Raw genomic sequence first — 15,054 nt, 5'->3', positions numbered from 1 at the left:
CAGTCTCTCCTGCAATACAATTAACACAGTGTATTAACACAGTAGCTGCTGCTACTATGGGACGCTCCATTATGACAATGTAACCAGTCAGTAAAAACGAGAACGGGGGCTGTTACGTCCCCAACAACGACGGGGACCAGCGGGGGGATGGGCCGTATTGAAACCTACACACAGAAGCGAGAGAGACGCGCGCGACCCCGCCCCCGCGCGCACCACACTCCAGCGCTCCACGCCCCCCGTCCCTTCTTCAGCGCCTGACGCTCTCCATCTGCGCAGGCGCAGATTGCAATGCCCATCCTCTCCCCACCCACGAGGGAGTGGGCGTGGCCTGCCACAAAGCGCCTCAGAGCGCATGCCTTCGGGAGGGGAGGGGAGGGGGCCGGTCTCAGGCTGCCGTGGGCCCAGCGGGGAGCCTGTGACGGCGGCCTGGAGAGGGGGGCGTAAGTTCCGGGGCAAGTTTCTTCTTCCGGTTCCTCGGCCGTGGAGTCTGCAGTTGCTACGTGTCCTTAGCGCGAGCGGTTCGTTCGGTCCCGGAGCCCGAGGTGAGAGCGGGAGCGGCTCCTCCGCCAGGGGCCCGGTGCGGGAGGGGACGGCGCTTCTTGCGCGGGGAGCCAAGGCGGCCGAGCGCCGCCGCTTTCCGTGCGGGGTCCCCGGGGCAGCGCGCTGGGCGCTCGCCGCCGGCTCCCTCTCGGTAGCTCTGGGGGGGGGGGCCGCCGTCTCTGCCCCCCCCCCCCCGGCCCTCCCCTACGTTGCGGCCGCTCCTGGGGCTGTGACGGGCCGGCGAGCCTCGCAGCGGGCCCGGGGGTCGCTGCGCTCGTGTCTGGGGCTGGCCTGGAGGGCTGGGGCCGGCGCCCTCCGTAAGTGGAGCGGGGGTCAAGGGAAAAGAGATCGGGAGTCTGGCGAAAGCCTCGGTTGTGGGTGGTCCGCAAAATCCCGGCTATAAACCCGCCTAGCCCTGAGCCTGGGCAGCGCCCGTGGTTCCCTCCTCCCGCCCCGTTCCCTCTGCCAGCTCCCTGTCCCCCTCGACACCCGCCGTGGAGAGCTTGACGAGTCATTCCTCTTCTTCAGGGAGCAGTACCTAGTAGTGAATCACAGCAGGGTCCTGCTTCCTGACTGCGGCTCCTAGCCGGTGTGGTAATACAAATAATAAAAGCTAGTGTGAATATATCAAATGTTGGGCGATCTAATTCCACAAGAAAAAGGAAAATACCCTGCAACAAAATACGGATTTTTAACATCTTTGTTAAAAAAAAACAACAACATAGAATCCTGACCTTGTGTGTGATTAAAGTGTTAACAATTTTCACATTCAATGTTTAATGTACATTAAAGAAGACCAGCAGAGGGGCAAAGGGAGGATTTGCCTCTTTATGTAAGATGTGAAATGATTTTTCAAAATGATTCTTGCAACAATCTGTGTATTAAAATGTAACACTCTTGCAGGCAATCATGGATCAAGTAATGCAATTTGTTGAGCCCAGTCGTCAATTTGTAAAAGATTCCATCAGGCTTGTTAAAAGATGCACTAAGCCAGACAGAAAAGGTAAAGTATGCAAAAAAACTAGGGCCATAATGCTCATTTCGCTTCAGTTTTCTATCTTATGATATTGCCTGAAACACAAAGAACAGGAACTTCATGTGTTTATAGGCATACTGATGTCTATTTTTCACGTTGACTGATTCTCTCAGTTCTGCATTTATGTAGCAAGCCAGTTTTGTCTGAAAAATCATGAGATGCACTTAATTCTGCGTATAACCAAACTAATTTGAAAGTTTTTTTTTTTTTTCCTGGTATACATTTTGCTGAAGTCAAACTTGTGATAGCAGTATGGTAGTGAGTTTCTGAAGCACTCTACACAGCTGAAGTGTTCTGAAATGTAAATTTCTTAATTTCAGAATCCTTTTGATGGTTTCTATGGACACTTCACATTCTGATGTTTAGTCTGCTCAAATTAATCTTTTCCATTGTCACTAACTTGATTTCGCTTATTTTCTTTTGGAAATTGAATGCTTAAGTACTTTGTTTACAGTATTGTCAGTGACTTAAAAGTTCAAGTTAGCTTATCTGGCTTTAAGTAATGCATGATTCTATATTTTGTAATCCTATAAGTATTAATCCCTGGAAACCTAGCATTAATAAAACTTGGGTTATTTTTAGAAATGAAATAACTGTCTGTCTCTGGGCATTACCATCTAAATGACACTTCTAAAGTGTCTTTTATCTTAACATTGGGAGAAACTTTCAAAGGCACAAATCTCCATGGTCATTGTAGTAACCTAATCTGCATTTTAAGTGGTAGGTTTAAATTTACAGGACTAAAACCGATAATTTCTTAAATTGCAGAATTCCAGAAGATTGCCATGGCAACAGCAATAGGTTTTGCGATAATGGGATTTATTGGTTTCTTTGTGAAATTGATCCATATCCCTATCAACAACATCATTGTGTAAGTAAATCTGATAAAAGGCTAATGCTAGTATCCGAACAAGAATAACACAGTGTTCAGAATTGAACTGATAACTAAACTTAGTATTTCAATGAACATAACTTTTGGTATTCATTTATCCAATAACTTATGTACTCCCCATCACTATAGTACATGAGCACTTCAGCAACTTCATATATATCTTGTAAACAGTTAGGAGTTTTCAGTAAATCGATTTTGCTTTCAGATATTAGTGCTTCATCTTTTGTTTACTAAATAATATACTGCAAAATTTTAGTACTATCATTGCACTTGTAGATGAGAGAAGATGGCCGAAGAGGTTTAGAAGCTAAATGTTGAACATTTAAATACTCCGGGGGAATTCTGCACCACTGTGCAATGCAGAATTTGTGCAGAATTACATATTTCCCAGGCAGAATTGGGCTGCAGAGCTGCTGGCCACCACTAGGGGCCACTGGACTCAGCAGAGCACAGCTTACAGTAAGTGGTGTGCCAGGCTGCTCAGCTTGATCCTCATTCTTCTGGGGACAGGAGAGGGCCTGGGAGACCCAGCTCTGGCAGAGGGTGAGGAAGAGCAGGGTTGCACAATCCCATGGTGGGACAGTAAAGAAATTGGGGGTGCGTGCAGCTGGGCTCTGGGAGGAGGGGTGTATATGTTCCTGAGTGGGGTGCGGATGTCTGGGCTTGGAGGGAGGGGAGTGCAGGTGTCTGGGATCTGGGGACCGCACAGCCCCCTCCAATACCTCCCAACAGGAACTGGGTTGTCAGAGGGTTTCTTTAACTCCTGGGGGAATCTTTTTTTGTCATTGTGTGTATTGTTGACAGGTATTTTGAAATAAATTACCAAAATAATTGAAACTTTGAAAATAGAAGCTTTATTTGTCAAAACACAATATAAATATGCAGACTTTTTTAAAATGAGTGCATGTTCAGATAATACAGTGGATAGTTTGTTTGGATTTTGCATTCTTTAACTTTTCACGAAATTTTTAGAAATTTCACCAAGTGACCTGAACACTTGCAGAGAATGTGTATAAATGAGCCATATAGTCTTGAGGTTGTATTGGAAGAAGTCACCCAACAAAGCTAATGAATAGTATTAAAAATACCTTTATTAAAAGTAAAGCAGTGTTTCCAATTTTACATAATCATAACTTTTGTACAATATACCACAATTTGTGTATTAAGCTTTTGCATATGAACATTGAACCTTAAATCAATCTGGTAAGTAGCACTACAAAAATCACTGATATTGAAGGTTTCAAACACTTCAGTTAAGGCTTCTTAATTGGTTAAAATAGCAATTGTTTTGCCAAAAGTTGTTCTCAATCATTTCCCTAGTAGGGACGCATATTACAGCAAAAGTATCGGGACTCCTCTGACATCTGTTTACTACCCCTTTTGGAGCAAGAGTGGTATGATCCTCAAATTAAGAAACCTGTCTCAGAGAAGGAGCTGTGTAATGTCTGTGCTGTTTTTAAGGCATAGTGGGGACTTTGTTCCAGTTAGAATGGGATGATCTAACTTAAGATAGCAGTCTTACTTGACACTGATCAAATTCTCTTGTTCTACAGTGGTGGCTGAACACTCATCAAGATCTGTTACCTGAAGTTTGGAGTGATGGACAATGGGGGTCGGGTGTGGGGGGCTTTTTTGCTTACTAATATTCCATAAGTCTGTATCTTGTTTGTTTACTGCTATAAACCAGGCTAAGATTTAAAACAAGCTTGATATCTGAGTTGGTCTCATTTTGTTTTACTGACTCTTTGAACTTTCTAGGCTCAGTAAATAACTTATCACTGTGTGCTGCTAGTTGTACAAGATGAGGTAAGGTGACTGAACTGCCTTTCTTGGTTTACTGCTTTGAGCAGTAGAATAATTTTTTACATATTACTTTTGGCCCAGCATTAGGTGGTACTAAAAACCAACTCTAAATCTATTCAGGTTAAAAATACTAACCTACTTCCATTTTCCTATATTGTGTCTTGTAACCTGGGGGGTGGAGAGGGAATGTGCCTGTATAAAATACTGTTAGAAGCACAAAACAAGCTGAAAAGATTTTGCTCTAGTCTTTAAATTGATGTGATCTTTGGTTTTACTTACAAAAAGTAGTTTAGTTTTTCAGATCTTGTTCTAAACACTCTCTTTAAGAGGCAGCAACTGAAATACATATATTACAGACGTACTTACAGATCAGCTCAGGGCCCTTATCCTTCCTTACCAAACAGTTTTGGATTCCACTACTGTCTTTATAGCGCTTTTCAAGATGGTGCAACTTGACACCAACATTAGCACTAAATTTGTTATATACCATCGTGTTTAGCATCTATTCAATGATGTATGCGTTCTGTGCCACCTTAAATTAACAAACCCTTTAAAAGAAAATATACCCGTGTGTAAAATTTGAAGAGACTGCTGTGATAACCAAATTAAAATGCAACTTTATCCAGTTGTTTAAAGAACCTGCATGAACTTCTGCCTACAAAGCTCATACAGTTGTTATTAATAATAGAATATCAGGATTGGAAGGGACCTCAGGAGGTCATCTAGTCCAACCCCCTGCTCAAAGCAGGATCAATCCCCAATTTATGGCACAAATCCCTAAATGGCCCCCTCAGGGATTGAACTCACAACCCTGGGTTTAGCAGGCCAATGCTCAAACCACTGAGCTATCCCTAAGTCTGAACGTTTTAATCTATAAAAGCTTGCACACTGATAGTTTACGAGCACTTGATTAGTTGAATGCTGCTTACCTTCTGTTAATTAGAAGTTTGTAAATAGTACCTAATGCTGGAAAGTAGAAGTAAAATGGCAGCACAGACAGCAGCATTAAAAGAAATACTCAGCCTGCTATTCTGAGCTTCACTGTAGTGGTATTTATTGCTGTTTTCCTTTAAAATTTGCAATTAACTCAAGTGAAGTAGACTTAAAATCTATGTTACTAAACAGCAGGGCAGAAGATCAGCCTGTTCTAGTCACATTAAACAGCAAAAGGATTACTTACAATACTGCTGTACTAATTTTGTATAAGTCAAAAATATACATAATACATCAATTAAAATTTGACTCGAGAAGAGATTCTTTAACCACTGATTTAACAGTAGTAATAAAACCTAATCTGGACACACTCCTGCAAGGAGTAAGAGTCGGTCAGTCTATGCCCATTAGTCCCTTTCAGTGCTGCTGGTTTAGGAAGTGCATGTGTCCTATGCACGGAACTAGAATGAGTTATTCAGTCAGTTTTGTCACTACTATCTTCCTAAAGATTTTTCACTTGACTTATTAAACTCCACTATCTTTCCCTTCCCTCTGCTCTTCCGAAAAAAAAAAAAAAAGAATTTTATTTTGATTCCTGCCACAATAATTTTCTGTTAATGAGTGAAATTTTCCAACATGTTTAAAGTCTTCAGTCAGCTGAAAAAAAGGCAGTTGTAATCTTAAGAATTTTGCTTATTTTTGATACCCATTGTCCACAGCAACGGTTTATCTGTTTCTATGGTCACAACTCCAGATTCATCGTAGGTATTTGAAGTGCTGACAAGCGTTCCAAACTTTAGCACATGGTTAGCTGTAAATAATAAAAAATAATTTAAATAAACACCAGGAAAAATCTCTTTAGAAAGGCATTTAAGGAACAAACTGCCAAATAAGCAAATGAAGTGACATGTATTTCTTCTCCGGTTAAGGAGATTTCGATTTCCTGTTGATTGCAATGAGGACAATATATTCTAAGAATATATATCCTTTTGTCCCCTAAATTTTTATATCCAAACCATTCTTGAACCAGTATGTGCCATCTTAAAGGTAATTCTGTATAAATTAAAAATAAATCCATCATCTCTACTACAGAATAACAAAGTAAAATGCAACCACTCTTAAAGGACAGGACAGTAACTGACAGTAGCGTGTGTGTTTGAAATTTATTTTTATGCATAAACTAATTGAAAATAAGAATAGGTGAGAGAGGATTCTTCATTTTCCTCTGCAGGTTAAGTTAAGAATTCAGCTGTATTCAGTCATCAATCCACATTTTAAAAAAGGTGTTTTTGAAAGGCAGTTGAAGGAAACAACTTACATGAAGCAAGTACTTTTTTCGCCCAGAGTGATTCATAAACAAAATATAGGCGTCATCTCCTTTTGGAATGAAGAAAACCCAGGGGTAGAAGAAAGCAGCTGTTTAACAATGCACAGGAATAGTTTAGGAAGGGAACTGAATGTAGTAGCCAAGTGAAATTCCTGCAAGGGGAATTTTAGGTAGGCAGAATTGTAATTACTCAAATTGGAATCTGGCCAAGATAGCAGGGTTGATTCCTTTACACTTGCATGAAGTACCATGGGATCTTTAAAGGTCAGTATGATTAAAAAGAGAACTGTCATACTCTGTTACCACCTCCTTTCCACCAATTTAAAGGTTGGGGTGTACCTGTGCCTTTTGCCACATATTATCTCCCATGCAAGATGATGTACACCACATAATCACACTAGATATCAACATCTCTAGTCATTAAAGCTTGTTCATATTAGAATGATTATTTTTAGTTTTTAATGTAACTACAGTAGGAACTGAGATACATCAGCAAGGCTCCATATACGAAAATTTGGGAACCACTATTCTAAGCAATTTCTCTTATAGCTGAGGTGCTCAGGAAGTGAGCTTGTTCCATACACAGCCTGATAAAGAGGCAAAGGCTATTATTCACTTTTGGGTCACCTTCTACCACCAACCTGGCAAGGAGCTGCCAGAAGCTGGGAATGAGCAACAGGGGATGGATCACTTGAATTATCTGTTCTGTTCATTCCCTCTAAGGCACCTGGCACTGTCCACTGTTGGAAGACAGGAAACTGGGCTAGATGGACCTTTGGTCTGACCCAGTAGGGCCATTCTTATGTTCTTTTTTGGGAAGAACCAGATCTTACCTGCTCACAGTAGAGCTCTGGACTGGAACCCAGAGTAGAGGATGGGCCTGGGTTCCCCTTCCATACGCTGCAGAGTGGCAGTGAACGGGAAGACTGCCTAAGTCAATACAGGAGTGAAATAGTCAGGGCAGTGGGTGTGAGGACTGCCTCACCCCTGAGAGAGACTTTGAGAGCTTGTAGGGAAGGGAAAACACAGAAGAGACCCGGCAGGAGTACAGAGTCATGAGAGGCTGTACGATGCCTCTGTTAGTGGAAGGAAGGGTGCAAGGCAGCATTGAACCATGCTGGGCTAATCCCCAGAATTCCCCCCCACCCCCGAGGATGCCCAAGCTGGATGCTGTGGGACAGGCACTGTCATGAGGCATGGCACTGGAGCCCAGCTGCTGCTGCTAAACATGTACCTGCCAGGTACCGGGCCTGCTGCCCCGGGGGACAGGACGGGGCCCAGGCTTGGAGCCCCTGCTGCACCTATGGGTCTGCCCTCCCTGCGGGGACCCAGCCTGAGAGGCTGGGGATGGGCTCCTGTTTCCTACTTCTCCCCTGGCTCATTTTCATCCTTCTGCTCCCCAAGCCATCAGCCAGGCGGCCTGGCTCCTTGGTACTTCATGCTCTCTCCATCCCCTGCCAGGAGCTGACTGTCTCCCTTTTTTCCTTTTTCCCCCTTCCCCTCTCACTCTCCCTTCTTGCTGCTCCCAGCCCGCAGAGATGACTTTTTACCACTATTTAAAGCACTCCAGGTTCTGTCAGAAATTGCATTTCCTTTTCCTGGATGTGTTTCCTGGCTTCATAGCCCCAATGGTGGGGGGAAGTGGCTGCTGCTGCCGCAAATGGAGACCGGGGACCCGGCTGCACTTTATAAGCCACCCAGCAGGTGCTGGGAAGAGGCAAAGCTCCTCCAAAGTGGTTTGGGACTTGGTTAGGCAAGGCTCAGCTTGGCTCGGCCCTGTGTAAATGAGTCTCTGTCTCCACTCCAGATGCATAGAGCCCTGTGCTGTTGTATCTGCATTCGCTCCACTATCCACAAAAATGCTCCGTGGATTTGCAGGGCTCTCTATATAAAGATTATTATATCCATCCATCTGTGTATTTTAAGATCAGTAAGACCCGTACCAATTTCTGCTTAACAAGAGCATGAACTCCAAGATTATCTGCAATTTTTGCTAAGCAGTGTCACAAGGCTAAGGCCTTTGCAAGCCACATTCGAGGAAAATATTAATGAAAGGTACTTATTTTATCCATCAGTTACATTATTACTAGCTGATGGGTAAAATAAGCATATAGTTCACAAAATTGTAGCACAATCTACATGTCAGGGTACAGGGAGACCTTCAGAAACAGAGCTCAGGAGCGTGTAGAGACCAGCAAGACCCTGTCTGTGGTCTCCACCTTGTTAACTTATGCAGCAAAAATGCATCGGTTCTGCTGGATCTGAAGCTGGACCACTCTGGATTTGCAATAAAGTGGCCCAATATAAATGAAAAAGTCTTTGCTTTCTGGGAGCACAAAGCGTACAAAGTTACATTTTTCAACTAAGTAGTGGGCTGCTTTACCTGCAGCCCAAAGAAAGTAAAATTCCCATTGCAGACATGAATGTGGGTTGGGCAGTTCATGTGTATTGACTAGCTCCTTGCCTCCCACTACTCTCTGTGCTGGACTGTCTCCCTCATCTTAAATCACAAACTAGGGGAGTTGCCATAAATCTAGGGCAAAGCAATCCCTCTGCATGGCCTCAAGAAGTAGGATAGACAAGAACTAGGCCTAACTTTTTAATATACTTACTTTCAAGAAATCTTTCCTCAGGTCAAACCTTCAATTGCTGCTCCAATGGGCCCTACCCTCACTTTAGTTCCTGACTTGGGACTGTCAAGGAGAGGCTTCTCTCCTCTGTCAGCATTCATTATGGTAGAGTCCAATTCACACAGTCCCTTCAAAATTCTTCCTTAAGTTGCTAAAAGTCTGGGAAACCTTTCGGATCACAGAGGCATCTGCTTTTTACTCCCCCATCCTGATGACATTCCCCCACAGCATGACTGCCATACGAGAATACAGAAATTCAACAGGAAACAGCTACAGACACCCCCTGACTTACAGAATCGTTCCGTTCCGGAAAGCCTTCCATAACTCAAATTTTGCTTAAGTTGGAAAAACATACCCATACGTTACACAACAATTTCTGCAACTCGAAAATCCTATTTCTGGTTTATGGAACTTTTTCTGTAAATGCGAAGTTGTGTACGTCGGGTCTTGTGTAAACCGGGAAGCGTCTGTACTGTGTTAGGTCAAGACCATACCCTGCCCCAAAACTGGTTACTTACCTTTCCTGTTGGTCTTCAGGATGTGTTGCTCATGTCCATTCCATTCTAGGTGTGCACGTGCCAATGTGCACGGTTGTCGGAGATTTTTGCCTTAGCGGTATCCATAGGGTTGGCAGTGGGGCCCCCTTGACTGCTGTGCTCATGTGCCGATATATCAGGCACCACCGACCCTACACCCTCGGTTCCTTCTTGCTGGCAACTCCGACAGAGGGGCAGGAGGGCAAGTAATGGAATAGATATAAGCAACACATCTTGAAGAACAGTTATGAAAGCTAGGTAATTAGTTTTTTGTCTTCGAGTGCTTACTCATGTCGATTCCATTCTAGGTGTCTCACAAGCAGTGCCAATAGAGGTGGGCTCAAAGTTCATGGTTTTGCAGCACTGCCCTGCCGAAGCCAGTATCATCCCAAGCCTGCTGGGTCAGTGCATAATGGGATGTAAACGTGTGGACAGACCAGATAGCAGCTCTCTTGGATCGGCACCTAGGCTAAGAAAGCCGCTGATGATGCTTGCGCTCCAGTTGAGTGCGCTTCGACTATCGCCGGTGGAGGCACACTCGCTGGCTCGTAGCAGTATCGGATGCAGGCTGTGATCCAGGATTAAATCCTTTGAGCAACCTTTCATCCTGTCTGCACCACAATAAACAGCTGCGTTGACTTATGGAACGGCCGTATCCTATCGATATAGAAGGCCAGCGCCCTCCGGATGTCCAGAGCGTGTAACCTGCTCTCCTCTTCAGATTTATGGGATTTCGGAAAGAAAAAGTCCTGGCCAGTATGAAACTGGGAAACTACCTGAGGCAGGAATGCTGGGTGCAGCTGCAACTGGACCTTATCTTTGTAGAACACCATATAGGGTGGTTCTGATGTAAGCGCTCTGACCTCAGACACTCTGCGGGAGGACGTAACCACCACCAGGAACACAACCTTCAGGAGAGAAGGAGAAGAGAGAGAGTTCGAAGGGAGGCCCCATAAGCATGAAATTCAAATCCCAGGGGAGAGACAGGATCCCGGACATGACGGTAAAGATGCTCTGACCTTTCAAGAACTAGGCCGTCATGTCATGCGCGAAGACCGATCTTCCTTAGAACAGGAGGGAGAGATGTGTGGAAAGCTGAAATAGCAACCAGGTGGATCCAGATAGACGACAGGAACAAGGCCTGAAGTTTGAGGATAATCCAGAATCACCTGCAGCGAGGCCTGCTCGGCCCGGTCGCACTGATCTATAGCCCAGCATGTGAATCTTTTCCACTTCGCCCAGTAAGTCGCTCTAGTGGAGGGCTTTCTGCTACCCAGCAAGACCTGTTGCACATGGGTCAAGCATTCACACTCTTCCGCATTCAGCCATGAAGCAGCCATGTTGTCAAGTGCAACGCCTCCAGGTTTGGGTGCAGCAGACTGCCGTGGTTCTGGGACAGCAGGTCCGTGTTAGGATATAGATATTCAGGCCTGCCTGTAAAGGCCTATACTCTAAGAATTTAGGTGTATTCTTATCACTTGGCTAGTTATAGAGGTATAAAAGAAAAAATCAAAATCACTGTCTGCTGGTGTAAGGGCCTTCTCTCACTGTGACAGTCTGAGGCCCTGTTCTTAGACTAAGGCCTTTGGCTAAGCAGCAGAGGCTGCCATAAGCTGGGAAGCCAATGGTCACATCCTCACATTCCAAACTAGTCACATTGAAAGAAGGTGCTATGGGGCTGTTAGGAATACAATCCTGTCCTGATAGTGCCTATCACCTCCGGAGAAAGGGAAGTGCCTAGAAAATGTAAAAGGAAACTTAGTTTGATAGCATCCTGTATGGCAAGAACTCACTTATCAATAGCTGGGATGTGAAATTCTCACTTCTGTATTGTTTTGTCATTATAGTTTCCACTTTGCTATTGTTTGTCTGTATAATCTCTGTCTGGTTCTGTGATTGTTTCTATCTGCTGTATAATTAATTTTGCTGGGTGTAAACTAATTAAGGTGGTGGGATATAATTGGTTACATAATCATGTTACAATATGTTAGGATTGGTTAGTTAAATTTCAGGAAAATGATTGGTTAAGGCATAGCTAAGCAGAACTCAAGTTTTACTATATAGTCTGCAGTCAATCAGGAAGTGAGTGGGTGGGTGAGTGTGTGTGGGGGGGATGGGAACAGGGAATGGGGGTGGGGAAATTGGAATCATGTTTGGCTAAGGGCAGGAATGGGAACAGGGACACAGGTATAAGGCTCTGTGGTGTCAGAGCTGGGAAGGAGGATACTAAGGAAGGAAACTGGAATCATGCTTCCTGGAAGTTCACCCCAATAAACATCGAATTGTTTGCACCTTTGGACTTTGGGTATTGTTGCTCTCTGTTCATGCGAGAAGGACCAGGGAAGTAAGTGGGTGAAGGAATAAGCCCCCTAACAGTCCAGACACAGAGGGCTAGTCCAGAGGCGCGGCTACCAAAATGTCCAGCAGCATGCCAAACCAATGCTGGCGAGGCCACTCGGGGGCTATCAGGATTACCCTCACCCTGTTCCATTTGATCTTTATGAGGACTCTGTGGATCAATGGTACCAGCGGGAAGGCGTACATCAGGGCTCCCGACCATGGAAGCAGGAAAGCATCTGACAGGGAACCCCTGTCCATCTGTCAGAGTGAACAGAAGACATGGCATTTCCTGATCTGGCGGGATGCGAACAAGTCCACCTTTGAGAGTTCCCCACTTTTGGAAGATCATACTGGCTGCCTCTGGATGGAGCGACCACTTGTGGCAAGATGAGAAGGTCCTGCTGAGGTGATTTGCTAGTACAGGGGTGGGCAAACTTTTTGGCAGGAGGGCCACATTGGGGTTCCAAGACTGTATGGAAGGCCGGGTGGGGAAAGCTGTGCCTCCCCAAACAGCCTGGCCTCTGCACCCTCCCACTTCCCACCCTCTGATTGCCCCCCCTCAGAATCCCCAACCCATCCAACCCCCCTGCTCCTTGTCCCCGACTGCCCCCTCCTGGGACCCCTGACCCTTAACTGTCCCCCCGGGACCCCAACCCTATCCAACCCCCCCTGCTCAAGGTCCCTTGTCCCCGCCCCCTAGCCACACCCCTGCCCCCGACAGGCCCCCTGGGACTCCCACGCCTATCCAACCCCCCCGCTCCCCATCCCCTGACCGCCCCCACCCCCAGAACCTCTGCCCCATCCAATTGCCCTCTGCTCCCTGTCCCCTGACTGCCCCCCTGGGACTCTCTGTCCCATATCCAACCCCCCTGCTCCCCATCCTGTTACCATGCTGCTCTGAGCGGCATGTCTGGCAGCCGCGCCGTGCAGCTGGAGCCAGCCCCGCCGCTGTGCTGCCCAGCGGGAGCTCGCAGCCCCACTGCCCAGAGTGCTGGCGGCATGGCGAGCTGAGGCTGCAGCGGAGCGGGGACAGCAGGGGAGGGGCTGGGTGCTAGCCTCCCAGGCCAGGAGCTCAAAGGCTAGGCAATACGATCCCACAGGGCTGTCGTTTGCCCACCTCTGTGCTAGCACATTCTTGGTCCCGGGCAGCCATGTGGCCTAGCAATCGCAGGCAGGTGTGAGCCATGATAAGTGGGTGGTTCTTCACATGGGAGATCAGGTCTGACATGGGAACTGGGGACGCAATGTGGAGCGCTCCCACGAGGCAGGCGATCGGGACTTGTACTGAGAGGGTGACCGGCATTGGTAGTATGGAGACTGGCGTCTTCCTCTAGGCAATCCATGTCGAGTCAGCGGAGACTAGTGACTGGGGGTGAGCCCCAGAAGGTCTGGGCTGTGACTCTGGCGATCTGCAGTGCGGAGGTGGAGAGCGCTGCTTCGTCTTGGGGGATTGGCGTCACTCCACTGCTGACTGAGTGGTCTTAGGGACTCGTTTGCCCTTGTGGGGAGCCTTTGCCGGTTCCTGAGGCAGGTACTGCTGGCGAAGGCCTGTGCTCAGCGCTGGGGGAGCCTGTGAATGCGTCAGTCAAGGTTTTAGGTCCCATGCCGCTCCTGGAAGTTGGTGGTGGACCCTTCATGGGGCTAAGGGTCCTGACTGGGGAGGTACAAGCGTGCAGCTTCAGAGTGGCTGGGTGGCCCAAAGCAGGTCTGTTGTCCGATGACCCATGGCCCTTTTTGTCTTGTGCTGGGGAGCCTTTTTGGTCTTCTCTTTGGGCCCCAGTGACGGGGGTGCACTGCACACCAAGGCCAATGTACTTGTCGAGTCCTGGCAGGGTGAACTCCATGAGGAGCGCCCGTGGCCGAATATCCCACTCCTTTTGCATGCGGGGCCGTAAGTTTTTACAAATTCAGCACTTATCTCTAATGTGTGGTTCCCCCAAGCACTTGAGGCATAGGCCTGTGGCAGTCTGTGCAAGGTTTATACCCTGGAGCCTGGGGCATGCCCTGCCTGGGGTGAAGTCCCCCCTGGAGCCCTAACTGCTAACTACTAATTACACTTAACACTAACTACTATAAACAAATTATTGACAAGGCCTTAAGGCTCGAAGTCAGTAGACAAAAAACCGCTAGCCCTTGCAATGCAAGGAAGGGTACTCTGACTAACTCCCATGGGCGGTAAGAAGCAACTGAGAGGGTGTTGGGTCAGCAGCGCCTGATACACTGGCACATGAGCACGGCACTCAAAGGGGCGCCACTGCCAACCCTATGGATACCGCTAAGGCAAAAATCTCTGAGGACGGCACACGTGGGCACATACACACCTAGAATGGAATCGACGTGAGCAAGCACTCGAAGAAGAATACAGGTTATAGTTCTGGGGGGGCGGTATCAGACACAAAACAACTCCTGACGGAATTCTGCACACAATACTTTAAAATTCTGCAAATGTTGTCAATGAATAAATGGGGAGGCATGACAGTTGTGGGAAGCACAGGCCACTGGCTGCATGGAGGTGGGAGATCACCTTGCAGCTCCCCCCGGGACATGGACTTGGTGGTGAGACTCCACTTGACCCTGACACAGAGCAAGGGCCAGGCCCGCCCCAGAAACACCCTGGGACCCTGCCCCTGGCACACCAGGTGTGGGCAGGCAGGCTCAGCCCAGCAGGATCCAAGTGTGGAGGAACTTAGTGTGTGGACTGAGAGGATTCTATGTGGGGCAATCTGGGTGTGTGTGTGTGTGTGTGGGGGGGGGGGGTTGGGATTCACAGGGGCTCACTGAGGGGATTCCGGGTGCAGGGGCAATGGGACTCCGCAGGGGGCTCCAGGTGAAGGTGGTTGGCGCTCAGTGGGGGGTCTGAGTATGGGGGAATGGCATTAGTTGCAGGGGTCTGGGTGTCAGGGGCTCAGCAGTGGGGTCTGAGTGCTAGGGAAGTGGGGCTTGGTGGGGTGGGGGTCTGGGTGCAACTGGTTGAGGCTCAGTGGGTGAGCGTCTGAGTGCTCATTAGGGTGGTCCAG

General features: G+C 47.2%; 2 protein-coding genes across 4 annotated transcripts in view; one reads left to right on the top strand and one right to left on the bottom strand.

Annotated features, from left to right (window-relative positions):
• Positions 1–386: 386 nt before the first annotated feature.
• On the top strand, positions 387–2,451 carry SEC61G (SEC61 translocon subunit gamma; the record flags this gene model as incomplete). Its single annotated transcript, XM_084620672.1, has 3 exons — positions 387–542; positions 1,444–1,543; positions 2,345–2,451. Exons 2-3 carry the CDS (start codon positions 1,450–1,452, stop codon positions 2,449–2,451), a joined length of 201 nt encoding a protein of 66 aa, XP_084476798.1. The 5' UTR covers positions 387–542; positions 1,444–1,449.
• Positions 2,452–4,021: 1,570 nt separating this feature from the next.
• The window catches only part of TPK1 (thiamin pyrophosphokinase 1), a 492,286-nt gene continuing 481,253 nt past the window's right edge, over positions 4,022–15,054 (bottom strand). For 2 of the 3 annotated variants that reach the window (XM_084620668.1, XM_084620670.1), the window contains one exon: positions 4,022–6,015. In XM_084620668.1, the coding sequence (XP_084476794.1) occupies positions 5,885–6,015 (131 nt within the window). In that variant the 3' untranslated portion in view covers positions 4,022–5,884. Of the gene's footprint in view, positions 6,016–7,364; positions 7,462–15,054 lie in introns of all 3 variants that reach the window. The other variant, XM_084620669.1, reaches the window with a different exon arrangement.

Source organism: Lepidochelys olivacea (assembly GCF_965140295.1).
Source record: "Lepidochelys olivacea isolate rLepOli2 genome assembly, chromosome: 2".
Taxonomy (NCBI): Eukaryota; Metazoa; Chordata; order Testudines; family Cheloniidae; genus Lepidochelys; species Lepidochelys olivacea.
Note: the sequence above shows the minus strand (reverse complement) of the source record. Positions and strands in the feature narration are given on the sequence as shown.